This window comes from Cimex lectularius, unplaced genomic scaffold (assembly GCF_000648675.2).
Source record: "Cimex lectularius strain Harlan isolate CLEC.00 unplaced genomic scaffold, Clec_2.1 scaffold33, whole genome shotgun sequence".
Taxonomy (NCBI): Eukaryota; Metazoa; Arthropoda; class Insecta; order Hemiptera; family Cimicidae; genus Cimex; species Cimex lectularius.
Genome location: NW_019392683.1, coordinates 1,572,548 through 1,596,504, shown reverse-complemented (window position 1 = coordinate 1,596,504; position 23,957 = coordinate 1,572,548). Strand labels below are relative to the sequence as shown.

The following is a 23,957-nucleotide window of genomic DNA, read 5'->3' as shown; positions in this document are numbered from 1 at the left end:
AATATACAATAACATTGTCTTGAACAATAATAGGTAAAGGCAAATGTTATATACCCAGCAAAAGTCACATTGTGATAATTTTAAGCTTTTAGTAAAGCTTTTTGGTTTGTGAGTTGAACGAGGTGATCGCCAGCCATGAAAACCACGCTTTTTTTTCGTAGGTTCATGATTAATCATCCAAAACGTGATTGAAGTTGCATAGGTTACCTCTGGTCGGTAAATCCTCGCTTTTGTTTTCCTGCCGTTTCAAACGTTACAATTCAATTACAGCTTCTTTCTCTCCGTTCCGTCATAGTTGTCATCCGGAGATGGTTCGTTGCGCCCGACGAGTTATTAACTTTATTCATGTTTTCCAGGATCTGGAGCGGTGGTTAGCGGAGCTTCGAGAAGTGACACAAGCGACGATTGGGTAGACATAGAGGTGGACGAGCAGAAAGAAGAAATTCTTGTGTAAGTTGTCTTCTCTTTCTTCATCTTGCTGGTTAGAATTTTCTGCTTGGTTATAATCCATAAGCATAATTGTTTTCTTATTAATTTATCGTAATTATCAAAATAATGGTTACTGTTGGATCTTAAATTAATTGAAATTCACTAATTTCGTGGTCCGCTTGACCAATTAATATATTACAATTAATTAAGGATTTTTGTTGAGGTAAAAAAGTCAATGGCACGAGCGGGATTCGAACCCACGATCTTCGGCTTGATACGCCGCTGTTCGACCACTTGAGCTATCGTGACCTCGATCCACTCGGACACCAACTTCCCATCTCAACCGCATCTTTTGAATTTTCCCTCCTTTTTGCGGCGTATCAAGCCGAAGATCGTGGGTTCGAATCCCGCTCGTGCCGTTATTTTATCTCAACAAAAAACCGTAATTAATTGAAATATTACTCAGTCAAAATACAAACGTTTCATATATATTAGTGTATTTTTACTTTTAATGAAGACAATAATGCAACGAATTATCATGCTTATTTACATTTTAGACTCCAGGATACGTCCAAACCTAAGTTTCAAGGGGGCAGCTGGTCTCAAAAAGTTCGGAAACAGTGGAACAGCCAAATGATACAAAATCAAAGTAAGTCTTTCTAACTTGGCTTTATTTACTTTCACTTCTGATTCACATGGTTGGTGTAATATTAAACTTATTTTGTGTAAGAGCCGCGAAACAAACGGATCCTTTAATTAACGTCAGTGACTGTCCTCCTACTTTCATTCACGAGGAAGCCTATGTTTATGCAAAGTTCTGTAATGCTTTTATAAAAAAGTGTTTAAAAAAAAACACTACATGTGCATTCGAGGAATACTGAATGTTTAGGCCTATAAAGGGGGAATATGAAATGAGGAAGCAAATAGTTGAAGCAATTATTGAGCCTTCACATTTCCGTTGCAAAGAATTTTGGCTTAGCTCGATCTATTAAATTTTATATAAGCCGTCAAAAGAATTATAGCCTAATCCCCCTTGTAATATCAGTGATCAGGATAATTATTTTTATTTTATAGTTATAATAATATTTAACTATATAATATCATAACTATATATACTATATAGTATAATATATAGTATATTATATACATATATAGATAGTATATAATATTATGTAGTATTATAAATATATATATTATAACTATATTATAGCTTATAATTTTTCAATATAAAGAAATGTTAGGTTTCAAATTGAAGTACACAACTCCTCCAATTTAACCAATCATCTCTCTCTCTCTCTCTCTCTCTTTCTCTCTCTCTCTCTCTTTTTTTAGTTTTTAAAGAAAACCCCCAAAATAGAAGAAATAAAAAACTTTAAGTAAAACTACTAATAAAGAATTATTAATAATTTAATTTATTATATCTGTCAAGCATTCTTCTTGAAAGTTCTTTTAAGAATTTGTATCTTAATATATTTATTACAGTTTTAAATACATATATACAAACCTATCAGGTTTGAGATCAATCAAAAATTTTGATTCTCTCTCTCTCTCCCTTTTTTTCTCTTTTTCTCTCTCTCCTCTCTTTCTCTCTCTCTCTCCTTCTCTCTCTCTTTCTCTCTCTCTCTCTCACTCTCTCTCTCTTTAGTTTTTAAAAGAAAACCCCCAATATAGAAGACATAAAAAACTTTAAGTAAAATTGCTAATAAAGAATTATTAATAATTGAATTTATTATATCTGTAAAGCATTCTTCTTGAAAGTTCTTTTCAGAATTTGTATTTTATATATTTATTACAGTTTTAAATACATATATACAAAACCATCAGGTTTGAGATCAATCAAAAATTTTGACTCTCTCTCTCCCTTTTTTATCTTTTTCTCTCTCTCCTCTCTCTCTCTCTCTCTCTCACTCTCTCTCTCTCTCTCTCTCTCTCTCTCTCTCTCTCTCCCTCCCTCCCCCTCTCTCTTCTATCCATCTCTCTCTATTTTTTTTCAATACATCACTCTCTCTCTCTCTGTTTTTTTACTTTTTAAAGAAAACCTCCAATATAGAAGAAATAAAAATTTTAAGTAAAACTGCTAATAAAGAATTATTAATAATTGAATTTATTATATCTGTCAGAGTATTCTTCTTGAAAGTTCTTTTCAGAATTTGTATTTTAATATATTTATTACAGTTTTAAATGAGGTGATGAAAATTTAATTTTATATGTGTGTAATCTGTAACATTGTTAGTAAAATTAATTATGGTTTTTAGTTGAGATTGACTTTTTTATCTCAACTAAAAACCTTAATTAATTAATTGTAATATATTAATTGGTCAAGCGGACCACGAAATTAGTGAATTGTTAGTAAATTTTGTAATTATATAATTTTTTCTTTGTTGTTATGTTACAGTTAAATGAATGTAAATTTTTATTTTGTTGTTATTACTGTTTCACATTTAGCTTAAATTTTCTCTTTTTACTTTTGTTTATTATTTTATACACTTATACTCTAGCTATCTCTATTACACTCTTTTATCTCTCTCTCTCTCTCTCTCTCTCTCTCTCTCTCTCTCTCTCTCGTTTTCTCTCGCACATTCATTCATTCACTCACTCACTTTCTCTCTATCTCTCTCTCTCTCTCTCTCTCTCTCTCTCTCTCTCTCTCTCTCGTTTCTCTCTCTCTCTTTCTTTCTTTCTTTCTTTCTTTCTTTCTTTCTTTCTTTCTTTCTTTCTTTTTAAACAACAGAATTTAATGGGAAAGGAAGAAAAGGTGGAGGGGCTAATTTAGACCATTTACGTTTGTGTTTGTCTAGTTTACTATGTTATGATTAATTGTGCTGATAAAAATTAATATTTCTAAATTTGTCGAACCGACCGAAGATCGAAGTTCGGTGTATAATGTTTTAGAAAGAATAGAGCGCGTATATCCGGGCGTTTTCAGCATAGCCTTGTCGTTCGGGCTCGGAAAGTCCTTGGGAACCAGACAAAAAGTATAATACTTTTCTTGTAGTGTCCTTTTTTTTTTTTTTTTTTTTTTTGAGTGATGCAATCTCATATATACCAGCGCGAAATAAAAGTTTTATTTTCGAATTTTCGGGAATAACGCTGGGTTTTTCCTCGCGTTCGAAAGTCGAGAAATCTGTTGTCGCGTTACTAACGATCTTCGCATTCTGTTTTGTTTTTCCTTTCAAATCGACTGTCCGTTATATGTTATAACAGTTGGCAAGATGGAAGTAAATAACAGTTTGGCGTTTTGGAAAATGAAAAATACCGGAGGAAAATCTGCATAGGCTGGCTAAGAAGCAGATTTTTCTCGGTTATGTATTAATCGAAAATAAAACATGACTCGAGGAACAAATACAAATTTTCCTTTCGAAAAGTTCCAAATATGAAATTCTTCTGTTTAGATAAAACTCTGATATTTCAGCCTTGGGGATATCCCAATGTCAAATTTCGTAACAGAAATTTTCAAAATCCGCACTTATTTTCAAATAGTTACGTTTCAACTGTATTTTTCGTCTTCTTCTAAAGATGGTCATGATCTATCTTGAGAAGCGTGTTGCCAAACGTGCTTAGCAAATGTAACTTTATCTTCTTTAAACTTCCTGGCCTGTCAATTCTCGATGGTTTTGTCTTCAGTGGACAGAGTTAAACAAGCGAGAATAAACGGGCCAGGATGTATGAAGCCGATCAACTTACATGTTCAACTCTCAGACCTCGAGACGATATCTCATAATAATTGATAATCACAATTAATTAAGGTTTTCAGTTGAGATAAAAAATTCAATGGCACGAGCGAGATTCGAACCCACGATATTCGGCTTGATACGCCGCTGCTCTACCACTTGAGCTATCGTAACCTCGATCCACTCGGACACCAACCTCCCATCTCAACCGCACCTTTTGAATTTTCCCTCCGAAGATCGTGGGTTCGAAGCCCGCTCGTGCCATTGACTTTTGTATCCCAACTAAAAACCTTAATTAACACACTTGTAAGGCTCGGTTTCGGCTTGTTCTTCGTATATATTTTTTTTAAATAAACAAAATATAGAATGTAGTATTGTAAAAAAAGCAAAAATATTAATACAGTAAAACTATATAAATAAAGAAAGAAGGAAATTAGAAAATTCGAAGCCACAAGAAACAAGGTCGACTGAAGATAATTTCCAAACAAAACTTGAAACATGAAAAGTTCCTTTTCCTAATTCGTTCGTCTTTTTCACAATTCTTGCATAGTATTTAGAAAACTTCGATAAGTAGATAGTGAATTTCATTTATTATAGTTTTAAAAAATTCAAAAAAATTATAGCACAATAATATTTTGAGCTGTTTTATTTGGTATACACTTGTAAGTAGAAAATACATATAAACTAACCACATTTTAAAGTTAAACTTCGCAATTCGTCGCCATTTTTATTTAAAATAAACAAAATCTGGTATATGGCGTTCTAAAAAACCAAAAATGTTAATAGAATAAAACTATCCAAATATGGCAAAGATGTAAATATGAAAATTCGTAGTCACAGCAAATGAGGTCAGCTGAGGATAATTTGATTTTTTTAAGTTACATTACGCTGGTGTAATGGAGTAAATGACATTAATATTTTTTGCTTTTATAACTACTTTTTAAGTGTGGGTTGCTTCATTTTCAAAATAAAATCCAAAACGTGAAATATCCTTTGCCTAATTCTTCCTTCTTTTTTACAATTCTTGTTTAACAGTTAGGGATGGACACAAAAACACACAAACTATAAAAGAATCATATCTAGTTACTATACTAAATTCTCACATTTAAGAACGCTAGAAATGATAAATGATGGAGTGAATGTGGTGTTCAATCCTTTTTAAAAAGATAGTTCCTACTCACAGTAAGTTCCAGAAATGAACTGATTTAATTAATTTGTTCTTTGATTTGAAAAGAATTTTTTCGAAATTATCAACGAATATTTCAGCACAAAGTGGGGATAATGGAGACCCCATTGGTAACCCTTTCATTTCGTAAAATTTATTATTGAATTTACAATAATTAGATAGTAGGCATATATTTAAGAGGTCTATTATATCATTTTTTACAAATTCGTTAATAGAATTCTCGGTAAGTTTTTGCTTGATGAGTTTAGTACATTCTTCAACGGGGATATTTGTGAATAAATTAGTAACGTCAAATGATACTAAACCACAGTTGTTGGGTACATTGATGTTATTTAATTCTTTTATCAGTTCTAAAGAATTGTTGATACCGAATGTAGGTTTGAATTTGGTGTGGGTTTTAACTATTTTGTCAATTGTACTTGCAAGTTTATGGCATGGGGAATTATAAAAGGATACTACTGGTCTTATAGGTTTGTTTTCCTTATGAATTTTCACTGTACCGTATTAACATTGGGGGTTTCGGGTTCATTGGTATTAGTTTTTTAACTGCATATTGGTCATCTGGGAATAAAAAATCACTATTTTTTATGGCTGTTTGAACTCGAGTTTTTATTTTTAAGGTGGAATCTTTGTATTTCTTTACACTCATTATTATTTAGGAATTCTTCAACTTTAGAAACGTAATTTTGATGTTCAATGATAACTATACTATTTCCTTTATCGGCTTTTAAAATAACGTTGTTGTTACTTTTTAACTTTTTATCAATAGTACATGGGATATTTAATTTATTTACGTTTAGGTTTACCAAGTTTTGTTTAATTATTTCAGCACATTTATATTTTATATTTGTATTTATGTTACCATCCACCGATGAACCAAGGGATAGTAGTTTTTTTGTATCTAATTCTGTTTTAGGGACAAATTTTAAGCCTTTGTTTAATAAATTGGTTTCTTTTTTATTTAGTACCATGTTTGTTAAGTTTATAACCCTTGGGTAAAATTTAACTGGAGTTTTTGGATCTTTATGGGTATTTTTATTTTTAAGTGAACCGTACTTTAAGCTTTTGATTTTTTTTATCTAATATACTTTGTTTTTTATCAGTGATAAATTTAATTAAATTCACTATTTTCGTGGTCCGCTTGACCAATTAATACTTTATAATTAATTAAGGTTTTTAGTTGAGTTGAAAAAAAGTTAATGGCACCAGAGGGATTCGAACCGAAGATCTTCGGCTTGATACGCACCTGAGCTATCGTGACCTCGATCCACTCGGACATCAACTCCCCATCTCAACCCCACCTTATGAGTTTTCCCTCCTTTTGCCATTTTTCAAATGTCGTGTAATCGGTTTGGATTNAAGTACTTGTTTACTAACAGATTTTAAGTAAGTGGAGGTGATGTTATTGATTGTGTTATAATCCATTACTGCTTTGACTAGCAAATTAATAGAAATGATAAACGATGGTGTGAGTGTGGTGTTCAATCCTTTTTAAAAAGGATTTAAGAACGCTATGTAAAAATTTAGAAAAAAATTACGTTAAATCAGTCGAGGTTGACATTACAGTGTGATCCTCACAAATTCTGGTCTTCTTTTTTCTATAAAAAAGGACGTTATGCCAGCTTTAATGCGTTAACAAGGCCGAGTTAGCAATGATCCCCAAGAAATTGAAAACTTTTTTGCACAGCATTTTGAGTCAGTTGATAGTAATGACAGTAGTCCTAGCAGTGATACTTTCTCGGCACATAATGACTAATAATCTGGGTTCAGTGTCAGCATTGAGATGTGACATACTCGAAGCTCTATAAATTTTATTCAAGTCTCAGATGTCATCTTTGCTGCTTAATATTTTACTTATTTAACGAGTCGCCAAGCATTTTCCAATTTCTGTGGAAAACGTCTTATGTCACGCCAATACATAAGAATGGTAACAGATACGAAATCACTACTTATCGCCCCATTATCATATGCGCTGGACCAAAGATTTCTGAAAAGATAGTTCGTAATAAAATAGCACCTTGTCTTTTTAACATTGGATTCAATGGAATAAATCAGGTTGATGTCATTTACACAAACCTTAATTAATCTGTATGTAAAGTATTGGTTGAGATAAAAAAAAGTCAGCGTCACAATCGAGATTCGAACCCACGACCAAATACGCCGCTGCTCTACCCCTTGAGGTATCGTGACTTCGATCCACTCGGACACCACATTCCCATCTCAACCTAAACTTTCGAATTTTCTCTCCTATTTGCCATTTTTCAAATATCTGGCTTTTGATAAAGTAAACCATTATTTGTTATTTTGTAAATTTCCTATTCTTAGGTTTTTTGGTATTTTTCGTAACTGGATTTCTGACTACTCCTCTTTAACTTTTAATTTAGCACATTTAAGTCGTGGTAAAGAAATCTGTAAAACTATCACGGTTCATAAAAAGAAATACCAAAGATCTCAAAAGTGTTAACTGTACAAAATTATTATATATTTCTCTAATCAGATCAATAAATAAAAAATATTATTACTTAGTAGTCACAGAATCACATTTATTACCAAATAAACGGGTACAATAAAGTAAATCGTAAAAATATATTGTGCGTTTTTAGTAGGTGTACATGCATTAAAAAATAAAAATCATTAATTTTTAAGGTTGTTTTGGAATAATCGCCATACTCATTGTCATTTTTGTACCAAATAATCAAAATGATGTTTTAGAAAAAAATTAAGGTTTTTAGTTGAGATAAAAAAGTCAATGGCACGAGCGGGATTCGAACCCACGACCTTCGGCTAGATACGCCGCTGCTCTACCACTTGAGCTATCGTGACCTCGATCCGCTCGGACACTAACTTCCCATCTCAACCCCACCTTTTGAATTTTTCCTCCTTTTTGCCATTTTTCATTGGTCAATTGCTCAAGCGGTCCACGAAATTATTGAATTTGTAGAAAAAAATATTTTCTTTATTGTGCCAACGTTTCGATCTTTATTGAGATCATCTTCAGAGCCTGGGATTTATAAACATTGTTTAGATTATATAAATACATGTAGGATGTGAAAAAATGAATTAAGGCAATGTTAAAAATTTTAGACTCAATCAAAGTATTTGTACTCACTCAAAGTGTTCATTTTCTGTGTTTGATTGAATCTAAAATTAAGTGTTAATTCATTTTATTTATTTATTTTTAATCTAAAATTTCTAGCATTGTACAAATTCATTTTTTCACATCCTACATGTATTTGTAAAATTTAAACAATGCTTATAAATCCCAGGCCCTGAAGATGATTTCAATAAAGATCGAAACGTTGGCACGATAAAGAAAATGTTTTTCTAAAACCTACGTCACACCAGATCGCATCTCACGATCTACAAATAATCTAACGGTCACTGAACACCACACAAAATAATCAATATATTAAATATTCTTTTTTAAAAAACTACAAATATGGAAAAGAAGGAAATAAAAAAGTGACAACAAATAAGGTCAACTGAGGATAATTAGATGTAGTTTTTTTTCTGAAGTTACACTACACTGATTCAGGAAAACTTCGTTTTATAATAACGACCTCCAATATAATAGAAAACGGACCAACATGCAGGAAGTTGATGTATACATGACCGAAACGCTTATGTTCGAAACTAATTTTTCTACTTTTCCCTATTTTTCTTGCTGTTTAAATTATACCTTTAACCTGTTGAGAGTTAAGGCGTGTAAATTAATTGTTTTTAGTATCTTAAGAGGTTTTCTGTATTGGATACACCATAGAGAGTTGTCCGATTGGTTAAAATATCAGTATTTCTTGTTCATTTTGCCAAAGGGATATCAACAAGAAAGAATTTTGAGTTGTTTCGATTGTAAGGAGAGGCAGCTGTGACGTTGGGCAACATTTAAAGAGGGAGGAACATTGTTGGTATATGCCAGGAGGGGAGCAGTGGGCGTCCTTTTAGTGGGGGACTTGTTGCATCACTTCGCGGCTCGCATTTTGTTTAGAAGAGACTGCGTCGTGCACAGCGGCGAGCTGTCGGCCTGTAAAAGTGAAAGTCGTTACGAAATTTGGCCTTTTTTGTGTGATCCTATTACCCAATTTGGTTTCTGTGATATCGTTTGTGCCCTGAGTGTCCTGTGGGATCTTCGGATTTGGGAATGATTCCTCCAAGGATGTCTTGTCTTCCGACCGACCTTGGTACCGACGGGGTCTGATTCATGAAGTATTTTCGTTTTGTGTAAACCATTCGTCGAAAATCGGCTCAAAATCACATGAAGCGGAATGCGGTCTCAAGAAACTCTGTCGGAAACGTCTCTCAGAGCAGTTCGTCCTCGTCGAACATCTCCACTTACCCAAGGAGGAGAAGGAAGCACGTTAATTTGGAAGGTTTGATTCTTTTTTTGCCCTCTATCCTTGAAAATGATGGATACAATGTCGGTTCGATGTTTCAGGAGTTAAATGTATTTTCTGTCAAACACAAACCGATATTGAGATTTCGCCCAATCATAGTTTTGACTTTAGCATTATTTTAAATCAAAACAATCATATTGCTAATTGCATTTAAAATTCTAAAAAAAGCACACTTGATTATCTCCGTGATCTGATTTATCATCACAAGTTCCAGGTGTTACGTATAACAGTCGGGAGACTTTAACGCTCCCACAAAGTTATACCTCAGCGCATAACAAAAGAAATTTTAGACTACGTTTTAACATGTAATAACTTTTTATAATTATAATCATAACCGAAATATTTTTTTAAATTATATAATTGTACTTACATTACAAGAAAACAGCTGTTTTCTATTTATTTTATGAACATTTAAAAGAATTTTTTTTAAAAACCGCCATTTTGTATTAATATTTAAGCAAAGAAGGTTGAGATGAAAAATTTGTGTCACGAGCGGGGGCTTCGAACCCACGTCCTCCGGCTTAAAATTTAATATATACTAAAATCTGGTTAAGATAACTAAGAACCACCATTTTGTTTGAAACCATTGATTAAAATCGATTATTCAACAAACAATTGATCAAATTTTAATTTAAAAACCGTAAATTATCTACGTTCAAGCAAAATATTTGGATTTTATCGGTGCAGATGTTGTTTACGCTAATTTCTTCATACGTGTATGGCATTTTTCCCGACCGCGCGTAACGGAAGACCGTTGGGCAATTTGTCGCTATTTTCCCCCGTTCGTTTCTAAATTGTTCGATTTGTTTTTCCACCGGGGGGAAAGTGGATTGCGAAGTTTTTCCCCGGGGGGGGGAGCTTTGGGAAATCCCATTTTTTCAAATTTACACGAGCCCGTGGGTTAAAACCGGTCGGGTAAGTCGGCCCTTATTTGGACAGGGGTTTAAAGCAGTACAAATACTGATGATTCAGTTCTGTTTGCGCCGCTGGTCTGAAAGGCTATGAATATGACCGACTTTCGACTCGTCGGCCTCACAAAACTCGTAAACTTGCGCGCACGATGCAAAGTTTATTTATAAAAGCCATTTTTTTGGATTTAAAAGGACAAAATTATAGACCGGCTTGGCATATCAAAAGTCAAATCGCCAAAGAGGTGAACTATAAAACATTTGATTACCCCATCAATCCTATTACAAGATTGGACCTTCCATATATGTAGGAGTTACCACTACATAAAATGACATGATATTTCCCTTTGAAGTTGACGGACCGGATTGGACGTTTTCGATCATTTTGGACAGTTTGACCTCGCTGTTTTGGTCAGTCAGCTTCGGGCCTTCTTCAGTAGAGAGTTTGTCAATAAACCACGAAACTACACCCAGTCTTGAATCAGAAATTTCACACGTTTAAACAAGTTCCATGACAAATTTGGTCGTTCTCGGTCATTTTGAACCGCCTGTCTTCACTGATTTGGTCTGTCAGACGTGTTGCGACTTCTCGTCGTCAGTTTTGTGCAATGTCTTGTTGATCAGATCAGGAGGATCAGACAGACCAAACTACAGGTCTTTAAGAAAAAAATCACAATTTTAAACAAGCCCCACGACATAGACTGACTTGACTGTTTTATATAATTCTGGTCTGCTTGACTGTTTTGGTCTGTCAGAAATGTTTCAGATTCTCGCCATCTTCAGAAGTAGGTTTGTCAAATGTCTTGTTGAACAGACCAGGAAGATCGGAAACGACCAAATCAAATGTTTATCACTACGAATTTTTCAAGAAGAAATCTCACAATTTTAAACAAGCCCCACGACATAGAGCAACTTGACTGTTTTCTATAATTCTGGTCTGCCTGACTGTTTTGGTCTGTCAGAAATGTTTCAGATTTTCGCCATCTTCAGTAGTAGGTTTGTCCAACGTCTTGTTGAGAAGACCAGGAAGATCGGAAACGACCAAATCACAGGTCACGTCAATCATCACGACGAAATTTTCAAGTAGAAATCTCACAATTTTATATATGCTTCATGACATAAAGAAATTGGGCATTTTCGATCATTTTGCTCTGCCTGTCATTACTGTTTTGATCTGTCGCTCCACGCCATCTTCAATAGATGATATGTCCAATGTCTTGTTTAGGCCGGGATGATCGGAAACGACCAACTTATACACCGCAGTCTTCAAGAAAAAATCTCACAAATTTAAACATGCTCCATGACATACAGATTTGACGGAAAAGGGGCATACTTGACCTATGACAACGAGGCAGACTTGTATATCAACATCAACAGCAGAAAATGAATCTGTTTATACTGATGGTAAACTAAGTAGAAAATATGGTAATCACATTCATAAAGATTGAAGATTGAAGACCAACTGACAGCTTGGATCGCGAATTGCTTGATGAGGTAGAAAAGGCAGCAAAAGAGGTAGATGAGAATAAGCTAAATTAATTTCTAATTGCTGATCAAAATATTAATGTTGGTTATGTAAAATTTCAATCCGCATTTTGTGAGAGTACTATAGATAGAGAAAAATTTCTTCAAAAATTATCTCAGGATCGTGAATTGATAAGGAAGAAAAGGCAGCAAAAGAGGTAGATGAATTACTAAAATAGATAAAAGATTTACTGAGACCAGAAAACAAATATGGCTTTAAGTCAAATTTGAACTACTCCCGAGATGGTAGTGATGAAAATACAAATACTAAAATTGCCATTAAAGCTGGTGGAAAGTTATTATATATATTATGCAGGGTGGGCGGCCAAGACCCGAGGGGTTAAATGCCTGGGTAGACTCGTACCCCATCCCTAAAAGGTCCAGGACTTGGTCGGCTCACGAGTCCTGCATAAACCTCTTGGACCTGTTTACAAACCCCAAGATTTTGGACCAATTTATCTTGGGGAGTTATTTGTCAATGTCCTCTCCTTCAAAAGTTTCAAATCTATCCTTGGCATACCTATCACATTCTGCGAGATAGTGTCGAGCCGTTTCTTCTTTTATTTCACAGAAGCGGCAAAAGGGGTCTGGTATGATACCCATTATGAAGAGGTGTCTTCTCAAGGGGCAATGGCCCGTTAGGATACCTATCAGCCTCCTAATTCCCCTCCTTGAGTTAGAAAATAACCATTTCGCTTCTTTTGGTTTGATTTCCTAAAGAAACTCCTTCAATTGCCTATGTCCGGGGGACAGATTCCATTCTTTCAGGAATTGTTTCATGCCCCAGCAATTAGTACTCTCTTTCGCTGTGCTTATAGAGTGGGGTAATACCGATTGTGGCCCGACAAACGCGGTATTTGAGCCTTCTTTGGCCAGGCTGTCCGCCTCTTCATTGCCATAGTGCCCCTTATGAGCTGGTATCCATATGAGGGTTACCCTATTCTCGTACCTGGCAGTAATCCTATTAATAAGTTCAACGGTTTCCTCTACCAGCCTAGATGTTGATAACTCTTTTTGTAATGACTTAAGACTGGCCTGACTGTCGGAAAAAATTCTAATATCTTTTCCCTTAACCTTGTTCTCCATGAGTGTTCTGCAGCAAACATTGATGGCCCAGACCTCCGCCTGAAAGACTGAGGTGGTGGAAAGTTATTGCAGCTCTTTTGTACGCTAAGGAAAATATGGAAGATTCTAAATTTAAAAAAAGCTGTACTTGCTGCTATCAAACAACAAGCAAGGACCTCTTGGGCTCGTGAGATGACGTCTATCAACTCCTCCTATTCAGCCATCAACTTTTTGACTTTGTCATTGCTGCCATACGACAAAATAAAAGTTTTTATCCAATTTATTATACCATTATTAGTGAAATACGGACTACTCTATGAACCTCATGTGGACAATCTTTTCATTAGGGTTTGCATCACACCTTAGAAGTAGGTCTATAGTTTTTTCTATTTTGTATCTATACTCACAGTTACTGCTGCAAGTAGTGCATTATTAACACTTTTACTTTCTTTACCAGCACCATGCTTTAAAAGCAATCCTACAATTTCATAATGCCCTCTAGAAGATGCTTTATATAATGTAATGATTCCATGTTCATCTTGCATATCAAAATCAGCATAATATTCTAAAAGTATTTCTACAGTTTCATAATATACGTAGTCAGAGGCTGGAGTTTCTCTTAGCTCATCCTGTGTATGAGGATTTAATAAGAGTTCATCTCACTATTTTCGAGAATTCAAGTATGATGTAATGGTGTAGTCCTATGTTAGGATTACACCATAACCCTCCTATGTTAAGATTAGCACCATTAGCGCCACCACCAAAAGCAGGTGTAAGAGCTCAAAATCCCCACAAAGCCCTCTTGCTAAATTAACACCCAAAAGACTTTTATTTGATACGTTTAACTTGCCGTGAATAAATAATAAAACTTTTTTTTCTCAGCCCACCTGATGATATCTGAACAATGAACTTCCGCAATAACTCGTATTCAAGGGGCCATATCTTTGACATATATTTTTTTTCTTGATTGTCTGTAGATTCAAACATCAGTATTCATAGTTTTATTTGTTGTAAAAGACAAGACTTTGAAGGAAAGAAGGCCGCGGATAATTCTTCGTGTCCCACGATAGTTTTTGGACAATACGACAATTATCGGAAATAACGTGCGATTAGACAAAATGAAATTGCGCAAACTTTTCGAGCTCCGGCTTCTTTTTCCCCCCGCGGGCTGGGTCTTGGAGATTCAAAGAATTATAGAAGGAAGATGCCCGCAACTACGTTCTTTCTCACAAATCTTCGCCGTGGGAGCCGACTTCTCTCTTCATAACATAGTTTCTCTAGGACAAAACGTCCTCGGTCCTTAGTTAATTTGCTCTGATTGTTCTCCTGAGCCGTCGTATGGGAGTGAAAATATCCATTGTTGTTCCACTAATGTCGAACGGTTCGAAAAAGGAATTCGCTTCGAGTCGATCCCAGACAACATAAAATTAACATAATACGCGTAGAAAACTGTCTTAAAAACTCTAAAAAGATAAAACGCTTGTGGCGTAAGTTCTTAATAAAAGAACAAATCACCGGCTTGCATACAGAATAAAAGAAAATCAAGTTTTTTTTCTACACCAAAGATCGCAATTTTTAATCGATGAATACAATAAATAAAATGTTAAATTTTCATAGCTCGTTCTACATTCGATACATTTTTTATATTTGAAACTTGTCAAAAAACAAATTTACACCTAATAATCAAACAATATTCAGCCAAAATGCACCACAGTTGTAAAATAGTAATGCCACAAATGAAAAAAAAAGCGAGGATATGCGGACCAGGATGAATAGAAGCAACCGAACTAGACTGCTATATTTTATTTTATGAAATATTTTAATGGATAGAGGTCAGATGGTTTAAAGCAAGTTTGACAGGGGTGTACAGAGGATCTGAAGGTGAGATGGTGTTCCTCAGGGCTCTGTGTTAGGACCTGTTTTACTTTTGATTTATATAAATGACAACTTGGTAAACATTAGATTTAAATTACTCAATTAATTATACTCAATTTTTTCTAAATGAAAAATTTGTGTCAACGGCGGGATTTGAACCCACAACTGTTGGCTAAATACGCTGCTGCTCTACCACTTGAGCTACTGTGACTTTGATCACCCATGCCACAAATTTCCCATTTCGACTCCCCATTTATTGCAATTGTAAGCGAATTGCAGTTTCATATAGAAACACTTTTATTAACGATTGTACTACATTAGCGGGACTATTTAGAGCAGTGGCATATTTAGCCGAAAGTCGTGGGTTCAAATCCCGCCTGTGACACAAATTTTTCATTTAAAACTGCTACAGCCCAGTCTGAGCTTGTCTGGTATCAGATTTAATTTTTTCAGATTGTGATCAATTTTGCGTTAAATGATTTAACATCGAATAAATAAGTCATATTAAATATTTGGGATTAATTATCGACAAAAGATTAAAACGGCATTCCCTTATTGATAAGGTCTGAATAAATAAACAGTTTGGGTTTATACAATTTGTTTTTGTGATACAAATGCGAAATTGCTCTTTTATTCACGGTCTATGCTCTTGTTCAAACACATATTCAGTACGGTCTGGTCTGCTGGGGAGGAGCATATGCCAATTTAAAAATCGCATAGTTAAAACACACAAAAAAATTGTTAGAGCTTTGTCTTACAAGGGAAGAATAGAACACACTTCCAATTTTTCAACAATACATTACTCTACCACTACGTTATCTTTATGTATATAGAGTTATGAGAAACTTGTTTAACAGAGGAGGAATGCAAAACTTTAAATTCTAAATTGAGGAAGCCAAGGCAGTATGTATTACCTCAACCTAAAACCTCAATTATGTTAAAAAGCTTCTTGTTGTATGAAGGCCCTAAATTGGCTCATAAACTTCCGGTATGCTTACAAAAAAAGACTAATTTTAAGAAAAATGCAAACAAATTAAACAATGAATTATTCTTCAAACCAAATAGCACAATAAATTTAAACAGGCATTAGGCACAACTCCATATTTTATTAACTTAAAGATTTAATAATTCCCAAGTTTTGTTTTATTACAATTAATTAAGGTTTTTAGTTGAGATGAAAAAAAGTTAATGGCACGAGCGGGATTCGAACCCACGATCTTCGACTAGATACGCCGCTGCTCTACCACTTGAGCTATCGTGACCTCGTCCGCTCGGACACCAACTTCCTATCTCAACCCCACCTTATGATTTTTAGGTTAGTTAGTTTATGAGTAAAAGGCAGGAAAATTCAAAAGGTGTGGTTGAGATGGGAAGTTGGTGTCCGAGTGGATCGAGGTCACGATAGCTTAAGTAGTAGAGCAGCGGCATATCTAGCCGAAGGTCGTGGGTTCGAATCCCGCTCGTGCCATTAACTTTTTTTCAACTCAACTAAAAACCTTAATTAATTGTAATGTATTAATTGGACAAGAGGACCACGAAATTAGTGAAAATAAGTTTTGTTTTATGTTCACAATTTAATATAATTGAGGCAGGTAGTCCTAAAATAGAATATTTCCTGTAGTGTACCTATAACACCAACTTTTATTTGTAATGTTGTTGATATAAAATCAATTAATTATCCTTTTTATCTAAGGTCGTGGTTGAGAGGAAAAAGTTAGTGTCACGAGCAAGATACGAACCCATGTCCTTTGGCTGGATTGGTTCGTGCGTTGAATCCTGCTCATGACATTAACTTTTTCATCTCAACCAAGACCTTAGTTAAAAAGAATAATTAATTGAAATAATATGGTCAATTATAACTGGTAAACAAATTTGGTTTAATATAAAATAATTGTACTTCTGTAATTTAAGTTTTTTTTTCATTTTATCTATTTTTATATTAATGTATATAATTATATGCTTATAAAATAAATAATTGGGGAAAAAAATCATGTATGTAAGAAGTATGGGAAGATATCATCTGATAGAGAAAAAAGTGAAGGAAGTGGTGCCTTTGGTAGGAAGTCGGCATACCGTTGTTACATAGGACCTCCTTGGGCAGCCAAGATAAAACATCAAAAACAATTTATTAGATGTTTAAGCTTATATTCAAGTGAATCCCCCATCATAGAAACTAATACAGGGTGGTTGGAATAACAGAACTGATGGAGGGTGGAAAAGCAACGGGAAATCTGGGAGGTACGCGGCCTCGTGGCAAAAGTCTCACCAAGGACAATTCCAAGGACAGAAGGAAATAGGGTGATTGTAAATTATAAATGGAGGGATAGGGGGAAAGTGGTCACAATAGCCTGGGACTTTACTACATACAAGTTAAGACCATTTTCTGAAGTCCAGGAGCTAAATGAGTTTAAGTCCTCCTGAATTCTTACAATTGCAGCTTGCAATTCACAAGGTGTTAGGACAAGTAAATTTTGGAATCATCTACATAAAGTTGATGGAAGAAATATTTTTTGGATTTAGGGAAGTCATTAATGTCAGCCTTGAGAGACTACAGAAGTGTAATGGGGGCTGTTTGGTTTTGATCCATTTGCAATTGTTTCCTTTGCATTTTTTGTCAAATCTGTATGTCATAGAGCATGTTAAAATTTGTGAGATTTCTTCTTGAAGACTGCGGTGTATAAGTTGGTCGTTTCCGATCATCCTGGTCTAAACAAGACATTGGACAGGACAAATCATCTATTGAAGATGGCGAGCAGCCGACAGATCAAAACAATAAGGACAGGCAGAGCAAAATGTCGAAAAGGCCCAATTTCTTTATGTCATGAAGCATATATAAAATTGTGAGATTTTTACTTGAAAATTTCGTCGTGATGAACCTGTGATTTGGTTGTTTCTGATCCTCCTGGTCTTCTCAATAAGACATTGGACATATCTATTTTAGATGTCGAGCAGCCGACAGATCAAAACAATGACAGACAGAGCAAAATGATCGAAAAGGCCCAATTTCTTTATGTCATGAAGCATATTTAAAATTGTGAGATTTCTTCTTGAATGTTTGTTTCCTTTTGTCAGATTCATTTTTTTTTTTAGAGTAACCAAGTTATAACAATGTCCATAAAACTGCAATATACATAGCATGATCTTCCTAAGAAACAGTGGGGTGGATAGACAAAGGAAAAATAAAAGAACATATCTAAATCTATTGAGCTTAAAGTACGCTAAATAAATAGTTTTAGTGAACAAATATAATTTTGAATAAAGAATATGAAACTGTGTCAACAGATAAACAAAAGAATTAAAAAGGTCTGGTTGATGTATGTCCTTAGAATTCATTAGAATTAATTTTTATGGCCTTCGTTCTTGGGAACTGCTGGGTCTCTAACAGCTTTCCATTTATCTAATAAATGAATCATCTATACAAAAATACACGTTAATGTCATATGTGACAATGACCCATAATGAAATACAATCCCTATTAATTTTGTTGCATGTTTGTTTCTTTGACATAAAAACTGTGAATCTTATTTGTAAATTCACTACTGAGTAGCAGCGTATCAAGCCGAAGGTCATGGGTTCGAATCCCGCTCGTGACACTGACTTTTTATCTCAACTAAAAATCTTAATTAATTTAATTAAACATCCTTTTATTCTTAACCAATACATTCAAAGTCTGTTATATGTCACTTTAAATTCATTAAACAATATATCCAAATTGGATTTATGTGTGCATATTTTAGGCCTTTTTGCTAATAAACCTTTGACAGTGTTAATATATCATTTTGGTTAAATAAGACCAAATCCCTCTTTTAATTTTTTGATGGTGTCCATTCTGATTTTGTGGAACTCCATAATAAGATGTTAAAAATAAATCTATTTTATTAAGCCAGACGTGTTTCAGTCTAATATATACCTTCTTCAGTGACTAAATAACAAAAGTGGTACAAATCATATATTAATTATATACAGGCTAATAATAATGAATATGCCAAAATGTAAAAGTGATAATTAGAACAGCTTTTAATTTGCCATACCTTTTTTTATATGGTTTGACTTTTTTTTTATTCAAGTTCAGGAGTGGATGTCTGTAAGAATGTAAAAAAAACATTAAAAAAAAGGTATGGAAAATTAAAAGCTGTTCTAATTATCACTTTTACATTTTGGCATATTCGTTATTATTAGCCTGTATGTAATTAGTATATGATTTGTACCACTTTTGTTATTTAGTCACTGAAGATGGTCTATATTAGACTGAAACAAGCCTGAATTAAATGCCTCTTGTGGCAAAGACAATCTGGTTCCTACCAATCATCTTAAACCCCCCATTTGTTTGTTATTGCCCTACCTTGTTTATTTAGGCCAAGCACCACACTGGTAGAGTTTTTAAACAGTTTCATATTTTATGTCTATGATTTTTTTTAACATGACCAGTTTATGAGTAGAACTATCCTTTTCAACCAGTGAACGATATTCTCACTCTGGCACAATTATTTCTAACGACATTGAGAACTGAAAATAGAAATTTTACGGTATTTTAATATAATAAAATTTGATTATAAAATGGAACTGTTTTCTTCCTTTTGGAGTCGTAGTGATATCCCCTTTTGCACTTTAACTTTTCTCTATTGTAAATACTCAATTAATTATACACAATATTTTTTCGAAATGAAAAATTTGTGTCACAGGCGGGATTCGAATCCATGACTTTTGGCTCAATACGCCGCTGCTCTACCACTTGAGCATGACTTCGATCGCCCATGCCACAAACCTCTCATTTCGACTCCCCGATTTTATTCTAATTGTAAGCAAATCGTGGCTTCAAATAGAAACACTTTTTATTAACGATTGTACAAGATTAGCGGGACTTTGTACGATTCACAGGTGTGATTCTAGATTAATACTAAATTTTTAATTATTTTATCAGCTTCTATTTAAATATATAAATACTCAATTAATTATACACATTTTTTTTAATGAAAAATTTGTGTCCCAGACAGGATTCGAACCTACGACTTTCGGCTCAATACGCCGCTGTTCTACCACTTGAGCTACCGTGACTTCGATCGCCCATGCCACCCCTTTTCTCTACTGTGTTCTATCTCTTTGAAAATAGTTTCCTGAAAAAATTTTAGATTCTTTAATAAAGTACAAAATTCTTCTCACCGGTATTGAGGCCTTCATTGCAAGGGCATGTCTTTCCTAGATGCTGTAGCCTTTTCGTAGTTATTGCCGGGCACTTGTACGATATGGTGCACAATCGGCATTAGTCATCTATTAATAGTCTGATCTTTTCCATTCCTTTCTGTTGTCTAGGATTGTAGAATTTCCTCTTTCTCCCATTGAGTTGTTTATGCAAAGCCTTTTTTGCTTGTATCGTGCCTAGCATAAATTTGCTGTATTTTTATGTGTTCTTCTCTTTATTAATATGTCTCTTGTTTATGCCACAAAATGGATTTAGGCCTATGTATTTTTCCAAGGCTCTTTTTTTTATAGTATGTCTGCTTCCTCACTGCCTAAAGTTTTCTCATGATCGTAACAAAACCCACCGATGTGTTAGAATATTTACAGATCCCAGTTTTTTATGGTGTTTAGACTAGTTTTGAGTTATCTCATCGGCTTGAAGAGCTTAAAAACTGCCAGGCTGTATGATAGTATTATTATACTTACACCCTTGAGATGTCTGCTATTTATTTCACGTGCACTTATTTCTAGGGCAAGTAATTCATCTTGAAAGATGTTTCCCAGGGTTATGGGTTGCTCATAGGCCCCTTTAAGTCCAATCTACAAACGCCACAAAATCTGAATGATCAAAGTAATAATAACCATAAATTTATGGTCCTTGAATGCATGAATATGCTACAAACCAAAATTGATAAAAAATTGTTTGGTTTATTTGTGAATTTTGGATGATTTTTGTTAAGGAAAAATTATTACAAATTGTTGTATAAACAATTAATTGTGAATTTTAATATGTAAATACAAATACAAGTTTTACATTAAAAAAGTCAATGGCATGAGCGGGATTCGAACCCATGATCTTCAGCTTGATACGCCGCTGCTCTACCACTTGAGCTATCGTGACCTCGATCCACTCGGACACCAACCTCCCATCTCAACCACACCTTTTGAATATTCCCTCCTTTTTGCCATTTTTATCTCAACTGAAAACCTTAATTAATTTAATTAATTGTAAGATATTAATTGGTCAAGCAGACCACGAAACTAGTGAATTTTAAAAACTTAAACTAGTGAAAGCTTGGAAAACTTACTATTAACAATTTGCCCAAAATATAGTAAAATATAAAAATTGTATAAGGAAAAGAAAGTTGGAAGTGATTGTTGGCCTACAAGTCAGTGAACGCATGTTAAATTGATTGAAACTTGCTCATTACTGGGTTTATTTATTATCCCATGGGTTTGGATATCAGTGAAACAAAATGCATAAAATACAATAAAATAAAATAATTATTATAGTATTATGTGCTTTCTATACTAAATAGAACCTTTAAGACAGCCACATTCTGTTCCTTTCAAAATCGTTATTGAGAAGTTGAACTCTGTATGGCGATAGTACTAGACTTAGGAAATGAACTAATTATTCTATTACGCTTCTGTTCTACAAAGTACAAAGTTACAGAACAGCTAAAAAGTAATTCCTGCATTCTCCTACCCATTGGGAGTCATGGCTGAGGGATCAGAATCACTTTATAATACTTTTTTTCCATATTACTCTTAAATACAAGTTCCACGGCTAGGCTGGAATAGCAGAAAAGCTAAATTACACCATCTATAGTTAAGGAATGTATCCGATCTGGCTATTCTTTTTTAAATTTGGAGCAAATTTGGTCATAAATAAGTCTCAAATATAATCATTGCTGTTTCACTATAACCTATTAATATTTTCTTATATATTTTTATCTTAACTATTAAATTATGTGTCAGACTTGCAATCATTGCAATTATCTGATTGAAATTGAGGTGTATCAAATTGAGAACCTAAGTTTCCAAGGTCTTTACAATCCACAGAATTATCTCTCTAGATAAAGGTGTAATGGATTTAACCAACACAATCACCCTCTCCCGGTTAAGGTTAGGTGCCACAAGCCGATACTTGCTACGGTTTACTTACCACTCACTCAGTGTTTGTTTTCTGCGTACAAACACTTTGAGTGAGTAGAAATACTTTGATTGAATATAAAAAATATTTTTTGCATTGTATAAATCCACTTTTTTCAACATCCTACTTGTGTTTGTTATATTTAAACAATGTTTGCCCTGAAGATGATCTCAATAAAGATCGAAACGTTGACACGATAAAGAAAATGTTTTTCTAAAACCTATGTAACACCAGACCGCATCTCATGATTTTCGAATAATCATCGACTAACAGTCACTAATCACCACAGGTTTACTTACCTTTGCGCCAAAGCCCCATGCATGTGTCTGGCATATATAAAAAGGCATAAAGAAAAAATGTTTCCCACCTTATTAAAGTGCGCAATTCCTTGGCTCCATATAAAGAGCTTGCAGGAATGCCACCGAATATGAGAATCGCTAGAGCACAGCAGGCACGTATCAAGGTCCCTTGTTTCAACTCTTAGAAAAATCAGGGTAGTTTTATTGTGTGCTGATATGTTGTGTACCTAGAGTGAATGTATTTATTAGTGTGAATGTTGTGTGAGAGAGTCAATGGGAGAATACTGAATCAGGTTAGGTAAATAATATATGAAAAGGGTAATTGGAGGAATATCCTGTTCTCCACCTCCCTGAGTGACTGGTATGTAAATAACAAAGAAATTATTTAAGAGTGAGTGAGAGTGTGAATGGGTTTGAATTTAGGAAGTGATTGAATTGGGAGACCTAAATGTAGATAACCCCTGGAGACCAACCCCAGCAGCCAGATAAGACCAAGGTATGACCACGGACTGTCAACACCCAGGGTGGTTGATTCTTGAGACCTACCATGGGTAAGTGATACTCGAAGCCTACTGGTAATTTCTTGTGAATTACAAAAGCTAGAATTGCTGATGGACCGCGAGAAGTGATAGGTTAACTCTGTATGCGTGTGTATGTATGTACAAGATTTGATCTTATATAAATTCATAATCAGTTAATGGCTTATTTATCATTAGTATGATATGGTTGATTAAGATATAATTTTCAGTTTTCTTTGAAATTTATACATTATTTTGACCAAAAAGCCTAGTATTTTTTCTAGTAATATATCAAATTTTGATTGCCAGACCTGGGCACAGTTACAAAATGTAGTGTGAGATGTAGTCAAAAGAACAACTTTTTATGTGAAAATAAAGAAATATAGAATTTTAAATGTGTAATGTAAAACATTACAATTATAACACTACAAATTACTCAAGACGGCTAAATTTTAACACAGCTCTATACTAAATTGTCAAAAATTGAATGCTAAAGTCAAACCTATTAACTTTTGTATTCCTAAGATCTGTGGATGGTTTGAAAATTTGTTCCATTTTAATTAGTCGCAGTCTCTTCTACTTCCGTCATCTACTTCACTTGGGCGGAGTCAGATTATGAAAAAGATGAGCCGGAGGTTAATCTCAAAACCAAGGGCCTTGTGTCTCTAAGGGAAATTTATTTCACAGGCTACAAATATGAAGTACAAGAAGTTTCGCTTTATGTTATAAACGAAGGTAAAAAGGGAAAACGATTTAATATTGCACCACAATGTGAATCTCAAAATTTGTAGATTTGTTCATTTAGCTAATTTTAAATTTATTTATGCAATTATAAAGGTGATGTAGAGAGCAACGGTATTCATTATGAAGCAGTTGAAAGCCTCTATGATGCACTATGTGATGATTTCTCATCAGATACTGATTCTGAATCAGGGTATCTAGCACAAAGTCAACCCCAGGTAATTTCTTCTCATTAT

At 34.2% G+C, this 23,957-nt stretch overlaps 1 protein-coding gene across 1 annotated transcript in view; it reads left to right on the top strand.

Moving 5' to 3' along the window:
• LOC106662418 overlaps window positions 1-23,957 on the top strand; it is a 130,694-nt gene that overhangs the window by 101,188 nt on the left and 5,549 nt on the right. The window contains exons 5-7 of the mRNA XM_014386492.2: window positions 357-450; window positions 987-1,078; window positions 23,818-23,939. Coding sequence (XP_014241978.1) covers window positions 357-450; window positions 987-1,078; window positions 23,818-23,939 — 308 coding nt within the window. The remainder of the gene's footprint in view (window positions 1-356; window positions 451-986; window positions 1,079-23,817; window positions 23,940-23,957) is intronic.